Source organism: Piliocolobus tephrosceles, chromosome 21 (genome assembly GCF_002776525.5).
Source record: "Piliocolobus tephrosceles isolate RC106 chromosome 21, ASM277652v3, whole genome shotgun sequence".
NCBI lineage: Eukaryota > Metazoa > Chordata > Mammalia > Primates > Cercopithecidae > Piliocolobus > Piliocolobus tephrosceles.
The window spans coordinates 7663551-7671403 of NC_045454.1; the positions used below are offsets into that span (position 1 = coordinate 7663551).

Below are 7853 nucleotides of genomic sequence, written 5' to 3' on the forward strand. Positions count from 1 at the left end.
TAGTAGATGGATAAATAGGCAACTGGTTGGATGGATGGGTGAGTGGATGGATTGGTGGGCGGAACGTGGACGGATGGAAGGATGGATGGATGGGAGGGTGAGTAGGTGGAGGAGTAGGTGCACTAGAGCCTGAGTGAGCAGGAGAGTGGGTGTGAGGATAGCGGATTAAAGGGTGGGGAGGTGGGTGAACTCATGGCAGATGGTTGGCTGGGTGGGGGTGTGGGTAGGGGTCTGGGTGAATGGGTAGATGGGTGAATGAACAGGCAGCCTGATGGGTTGGTGTGTTACATAGTGGGTGAGCAGGGAGTGAACAGATGGAGGTGGTAGAGGGATAAGAAGTGGGTCCAGGAGGAAGCAACGGGCCATGGAGCTTCATCCACCACCTCCTCCCCTTGAGCCCCATCTCCCCTCTCTGTGCCAGGCGCAGGGCTCACCTCTTCTTCAACAGGCCGCTGAAATCCAGCTCACCTGCAGTATCCGACTTCCCTTCACCCCTGTGGCCATTGAGAGGGGTGTGAGTATTGATTGACCCTTCAGATTCACCCCTTGCCTTCCCCAGTCCTCCCTTTTTCGCCTCCCAAGGGAGAGCCTCCCATGGTCCTTGGGACCCTGGTAAGGGCCTGGGGTCACTTACATACGCTTGAAGCTTTCTAGACTCTGCCCAGAGGCATCCTGACGGGGTACTGGGGAGAGGTGATGAGAGAAGGGAAGGTGAGTTGCAGGCCAGGGTTGATCTAAGACTGAGAGCCCCTCTCCAGGCCTGCACAACCTCTTCCAGGCCCCCTTTTCTCCATCTCTTGGACCAGCACACCCTCACTGAGACCTGGGCATCCTCTAGTTCTAGACCAGCTCATACTTATTTTCCCGGCTGCCCAGCTCCACCCTCTCTCAGCAGCCTATACCCCCGCACCTGGGCCAGCATGTCTTTCTCCCTAGGCCTGGACAATCTCATTTCCTGTGCACCCCACATTTAATCCCTCACACATTCCGGGCTGCAGACCCCCAGAGCCCGTATACCCTCAGGGGTCCATATATGTGCCCTCAAATCCGTGTAACTTCCTGTTAATTCTATACACCCTCACCCTAAACCTATACGCCCTTATTCTCTAAATCTGGACACTCTCTAAACCTGGACACCCTCCTCACTTCCCAAGGCTTTATGCCTACTTTCTTGAACGTGGAATGTGCGTAACTCACCTCCTAAGCCTTTGCATGTGCATCCCAAGACCCTGAACACTCTTTTTTTTTTTTTTTTTTTTTTGAGACAGAGTCTCGTTCTGTCGCCCAGGCTGGAGTGCAGTGGCCAGATCTCAGCTCACTGCAAGCTCCGCCTCCCGGGTTTACACCATTCTCCTGCCTCAGCCTCTAGAGTAGCTGGGACTACAGGCACCTGCCACCTCACCCAGCTAGTTTTTTGTATTTTTTAGTAGAGACGGGGTTTCACCGTGTTAGCCAGGGTGGTCTCAATTTCCTGACCTCATGATCCGCCCGTCTCGGCCTCCCAAAGTGCTGGGATTACAGGCTTGAGCTACCGCGCCCGGCCAACCCTGAACACTTTCAACCCCCAAATCCAGACCTCCTCCCATGCTAAGTCTCCCTGAGTTTGAATACTCTGACCCCAGAATCTGCACTCCCTCCTCCAAAAACCTGTGCCCACCTCATGCCCATGCCTATGCACTCTCCCAACACCCGGCTGGTACGTCTGTCCCCCACCCCCCAGGCACAGAACCCTTTGCTCCCTCACCCCCCACCAGCGTACCCTCCACGTCGATGTTGAAGCCACAGCTGTCGCAGGTGTCCTTGGCTTTGACCTCGAGGCGGTAATCCCCACGATCCCCCAGTACCACCTTCCCGATGTGCAGCTCCACGGTGTACACCTGGGTCCAGGGCCGGGGGTGTGGGTGCACGGGACCACCCTCTAGAGCCACCCCATAGTTCTGAGTCCACTCATAGCTCTATCTCCAAGTCCTCACCCCCACCCCACAGGGCGCCAGTGGAGACCGAGAGGGGGCGCAGCATCTGATGGCCAGCTCTGTCTCCTCACATCTGACCCGTTGGGACTTCTGGGGCCCATGTCCCTGGCCCCCTCAGGCCTTGCCGGGAATGTACATGACCAAGCCCAGATACATCCCCACCCAGCCCCAGGCATCCTCCTCTCTGCCTCACACAACCTCTCCCCAGCAGCCCTGCACAGCCTTCATCCTCAGAGGACCCACTCTCCATCCCGCTCCCGGCCCACAGCCATGCCTCAGGCAACAGCACTTCTGAGGAGCACGTCCTGCACAAGCTCCACTCCCCACCGGCCCTCCGGCCCACGGGGTCCTCACGTTGCTGGCGGAGTCGTGGGACTCCTTGAAGGAGAAGCGGGCACCACTCTTGCTGCCCAGCTCCAGCCACTTCCCCTTGAACCACTTGATGGTCGGTTTGTCCGGAAGCTCCTTCCCGTTCACCTTGGCCACGATCACTGTGTCCTTCCCTACACGGAGTGAGTAACAGCGGGGAGTGGACGGAGGCCCAGGAAGGAAACTAAGGCTCTCCAGAGGGAGACTGAGGGCAAGACCCTGGCTCCTCCTCCCTCAGACCCAGGAGTCCAGGCCCCAGCCCCTCCTCCCTCAGACCCAGGAGTCCAGGCCCCCAGCCCCTCCTCCCTCAGACCCAGGAGTCCAGGCCCTCAGCCCCTCCTCCCTCAGACCCAGGAGTCCAGGTCCCCAGCCCCTCCTCCCTCAGACCCAGGAATCCAGGCCCCCGGCCCCTCCTCCCTCAGACCCAGGCATCCAGGCCCCTGGCCCCTCCTCCCCCGGGTTCACCTCACCAGTCTCCACTGATACAGAGTCCGGCTTCTTCAGGAAAATGCCAGTAGGCTCCTCTACAGTCGGGGACTGATCCTCGGGTGGGGCTTCTGCTCAGGGGACAGGATTAGGATGAGGAGGTCTGAGATGGGCTGAGGAGGGGACAGTGGGCCGCTTTGGGGAAAGGACTTAGAGACAGTGAGGGACCCTCTGCTCAGAAACCAAACATCATGGGGATTAAATGACTTTACCTGACCTGGGAAAGGCCACCTGTCACCCTCATGGCTGTGTGACCTTGGCCAGGCTCCCCCACCCCATTGGGCCTCGGTTTCCTCATCTGTGGACTGGAGGGGTGGGAGAGGTTTAGAGAGACTGGGGCGGAACTTGGTGATCAGTCAGTCAGTTGACCGGAACTGATGCCAGCCGAGGGGCTGGGCTCTGCCTGGGGGTGCCAGGGAGCCCTAGGAGGGCTAGGAGCATGGGAGGCGTGGGTCAGCCCTGGGGCTGTGTGGGGACAGATTCAGGGACAGAGGCTAGGGGAAGGCCGGGGAAGGTATAGAGGGGAGGGCAGAGATGAGAAGCCAGGTCGGCTGAGCCCGAGGGAACACTTCCTCACCTTTGGGGGCCTCTGCAGGAGCCTCCTTAGGGGGAGTCCCCTTGGGGGCATCTTTGCCCTTGGGGGCTTTTTTGGCCGCTGTAAGGTAGGGGACAGTCACAGTTGAGCATGCGGTCAGCACACTCCTCCCTCAGACCCAGGAGTCCAGGCCCCCGGCCCCTCCTCCTCCCTCGGACCCAGGAGTCCAGGCCCCCGGCCCCTCCTCCTCCCTCGGACCCACAGGTCCAGGCCCCCACCTTAGGTATAAATTTATCTCAGATCTGAGAGTCTGTGGGATCGGGTTTCCCTTGCCCCCAGCAGGCCCTGCCCCATCCGCCCAGGCCACCAGCCCCTGACCTTTTGGATCCGAGGGTATAATTAGCTCTCCCTCTGGGCTGGAAACTGGACACCTGGTGCTGACCGCAGCATCCTTCCCCTGCCCTGCCTGCTGTTCCTTGCTGGCTGGGTCTGCAGCTACAGTAGGGGCCGGACCCACCCTACAACCTGCTTGGCCTGAGGCCAGCGGACCACACATCCCAGGAGGGGGTCCGCCCAGTGGTGCATGATTCCTGCGGTGAGTTCCTCAGAGAGAGAAAGCCTCATCTCCATAGAAAGTGCTCCCCAGTCCCATTCAAAGAAGGTCCCCAAACCCCACAGAAAGGACCCCATTCCCTATATGAAGAAGCCTCGCTAATTCCTACACAGGGAAGCCTCAGTGCCCACAGAAATGAGGCTCCCCCATCCTTAATCCAGATACTTCCCCTGTGACTCCATGCAGATGGGAACCACTAATCTTTATATCCACAATCACCCCATATCCTACAGAGAGGGTCCCTTGGAATCTATTTTTTGTTTTTGTTTTTTCCCAGCAGGGTCTCGCTCTGTCTCCCAGGCTGGAGTGCAGTGGCAAGATCGGGGCTCACCGCAACCTCCGCCTCCCAGGCTCAAGTGATCCTCTTGCCTCAGACTCCCAAGTAGCTGGGACTGCAGGCGCATATCCACAAGCCCAGCTAATTTAGTATTTTTTGTAGCGATGGGGTTTTGCCATATTGGCCAGAGTGGCCTTAAACTCCTGGGCTCAGGCGATCCACCCACCTTGGCCTCCCAAGGTGCTAGGACTACAGGTGTGAGCTGCCTCACCAGGCCATTTTTGTTGTTGTTGCTGTTGCTTGTTTTTTAGAGACAGGGTCTCAGTCTGTCACCCAGGCTGGAGTGCAGTGGTTATGATTACAGCTCACTGCAGTCTCAAGTGCCCAGGCTCAAACGATCCTCCCACCTCAGCCTCCCAAGTATCTGGGACTACAGGCATGCACCACCACACCTGGCTAACTTTTAATTTTTTGTAGAGATGAGGTCTTGCCATGTTGCCCGGGCTGGTCTTGAACTCCTGGCCTCAAGCAATCCTCCTACCTCGGCATTCCAAAGCACTGGGATGACAGGCGTGAGCCACTGCACCTGGCTCCCTCTGAGTCTTCACTCAGAGAATTGGCCCAGACCCTGCCAGAGGATGCATCCCCGGAGGTGGAGAATCCAATCACATGAGAAGACCTCCCAGTCTGGCCGGGCGCGGGGGGCTCACGCCTGTCATCCAAACACTTGGGGAGGCTGAGGCGGGTGGATCACCCGAGGTTAGGGGTTTGAGACCAGCCTGGCCAACATGGCGAAACCCGTCTCTACTAAAAATACAAAAATAGCCAGACATGATGGCGCATGCCTGTAATCCTGGCTACCTGAGGCAGGACAATTGCTTGAACCCGGGAGGCGGAGGTTGCAGTCAGCCGAGATTGCACCACTGCAGTCCAGCCTGGGTGACAGAGTGAGACTCTATCTCAAAGAAATAAAAAACCCAGTCTACACACACAGGACCCCCATCTCCATCGAGCAAAAGGAACCCAATTTACAACCAGAGAATCCCCATCTCCACCAGAGATGCCCCCCAATCACTTATAGAAAAAGAAACCCCCTCCCTGCTGAGTGAAGGGGACCCCTTACCCCAACAGATATGAGACTGACCCCATCTCATACAAGGAAGGAAACTGCTGTCACAAACGGAAGGGGACCCTCTTCCCCATGCAGAGTCGAGACCCTCACCCTAAACCGATGCGGGAACCCCCATCCCGCACAGCAAAGGGAGCCTCCTCCTCACACAGCGAAGGCTCCTCCTTCTCCCAACCCTACAAAGAGAGGGGCCCCAAATCCCCATTCAGAAAAGAACAGCCCCATCCCCACAGGGAGGGGGTCCTGGCACCACCTGGTTTTGCCTCAGGCATGTCGGGGGACCTCCTCCCGCTCCTCTGACCGCAGCCGCGTCCTGCTAGGCCCTAGGGAGGACAGGTGGGCCCCTGAGGGGAGCCTTTTAATGAGTCCTGAGACTCCCAGAAGGCTCCGGGAGGCATCGGACCATAGGGCCGCCCCACATTCCGCCCGCATGTTCTAAAGGGCGAGAAATAACAGCTGGACCTAGGGAGATGGCTGAGAGCCAGGTCCCCAGGGAGGAGGGGCTGGGGCTCGGACACCTGGGTCTGAGGGAGGAGGGGCCTGGGGTTCGGACTCCAGGATCTCAGGGAGGAGGGGACTGGGTGCTTGGACCCCTGAGTCTGGGGGCAGAAGCAGCTGGGGCCCCAGATTCTTGGGTTCCCTAGAAAGGACGAGCGCCTGGACGCCTGGGTCCCGGGAGGAGGAAGAGGAAGAGACTAAGGGTCTCAAGGGGGCAAGGGCTGCGGGCCAGAGCTCTGGCATGAAGCAGGCGGGGGAGGGACAAGGTCTAGGAAGCCATTCTTAGCATCTGCAAGTCAGGAGTTTTCGGGAAACCGGAGCCGGGAGGGAGGGTCCGGTTTCCCAGCCTAGGCAGGACGGCGGCGGGGGGAGGAGGTCCCTGCGCCTCCGGGGAGGGCGCCGGGGCTCTGGGACTCCGGAGTTTCGCGCCCCGGGCGTGGGCAAACCAGAAGAGCCGGGGCCCCGGCCGTCTGGGACCCCGAACTGGCCGCCGTAGGGACCGCTCCGCGCGACTCTTCCCGGAGCGCGCACTGCGGGCACCGGACGCGGGTAGGGGGTGGGCGTCCCCGGCGGGGGCGGGTGGGAGGCTGGGAAGGCCCTGGAGGGCTGCCCGGACGTTGGCGCCCTTCCGGGCAGGGGGACGGGGGACTTTCGGAGGGGGGTGGCGGGGGCGGCGGGGGGGCCGGGGGGGGGGGGCCGGGGGGGGGGGGGGGCTTGGGGACGCCAGGTGTTGTGGGTAGGAAGGAGGGAAAGGGTGTTGGGGAGTTAGGGTTAAGGCGGGGGACTGCCTGGCTAGTAACGCGGCGTGAGGGACCCGGTGTGAGGAAAAACAAGTCCCTCACCTTTTTCTTCCTGTTCATCTTCCCCCTCCTCCTTTTCCAAATCCCCCTAAGAGCCGGAAACTTCTCCGCCTCCAGGGAGGGTCCAGCCAATCCGACGTCAGCCCCGCGTGATGTCACGGGTTGCCAGGCAGACTGCCACTGCGCTCCCGCGAGCCCCGCTAAGTTGGGGAGGGACCTTCAGGCCGCGGCCACCTGAAGCCTCGCGCCCCTTTCCACCAGCCCGAAGACTCAATTCAGAGGGAAGGGGACAGAGACCCAGACGGAAGGGGAAGCGAGGAGGTGGAGAACTTCAATTGGCAGGAAGAGAGGAAGACATAAAACAAACGGAACCCCCTGTGCCTGCACGTCAAGGCTCTTATTTCTCGGCATTCAAGGTTCAGACAGGTTTTGCTGTATAGTCTCTTTGTGACTTGTTTCTGAGACAGGGTCTCGCCCTGTCTGGAGTGCAGGGGCACGATCACGGCTCACCGTAGCCTCAACTTCCTGTGCTCAAGTGACCTTCCCACCTCAGTAGTTCCGAGTAGCTGGAACTACAGGCATACACCAACACACCCCGCTAATTTTTTAAATTTTTTTGTAGACGGGTAGGAAGGGGTCTCACCATCTTGCGCAGGCTGGTTTTGAACTCCTGGACTCAAGCGATCCTCCTGCCTCGGCCCCCCAAAGTGTTGGGATTTCAGAGCCACCGACCAGCATATAATTGTCTCTTTGAACTCCTCTCTCATCATCACCCATGATGTCACGGTGTCTCTGAGAGCCAGCGGCCCCAGTGGAGGGGCAGGATTGCAGTCCCTGACAAAAGGCCCAGGTTTGTCTACTTCGATGTGTCTTATTTTATTCCACATTTAGGGTGATAATGACAGCTCTTGTAAAAAGTACATTCTTCGTTGCAGGGGCCCTGGGAAGGACGTTTTACCTGCCCTTCCTCCCTCCTCCTCCCCACTCATTCTCTTGAGGGCTGGTCCCAGCCTGGGCTCTGCCACCAGCTGCTGTGTGCCTCCACGTGGACTTCTCCTATGTCTGGGTCATCGGTATTCCTTCCTCCTGCTCCTCCTGGGAGTGGGGTGGATTTCAGGCAGTGTCAAAGGCTCAACGGGGGCTGCAACAGCTTTTTTTTTTTTTTTTTTTTTT

General features: G+C 59.0%; 1 protein-coding gene across 1 annotated transcript in view; it reads right to left on the minus strand.

Annotated features, from left to right (window-relative positions):
• MYBPC2 (myosin binding protein C2) overlaps positions 1-6516 on the minus strand; it is a 36558-nt gene extending 30042 nt beyond the window's left edge. Inside the window, exons 1-7 of the mRNA XM_026448390.1 lie at positions 5636-6516; positions 3406-3483; positions 2813-2899; positions 2328-2476; positions 1760-1877; positions 635-683; positions 435-494 (exon numbers count right to left, since the gene is read on the minus strand). Coding sequence (XP_026304175.1) covers positions 435-494; positions 635-683; positions 1760-1877; positions 2328-2476; positions 2813-2899; positions 3406-3483; positions 5636-5654 — 560 coding nt within the window. The 5' untranslated portion in view covers positions 5655-6516. The remainder of the gene's footprint in view (positions 1-434; positions 495-634; positions 684-1759; positions 1878-2327; positions 2477-2812; positions 2900-3405; positions 3484-5635) is intronic.
• Positions 6517-7853: the final 1337 nt, after the last annotated feature.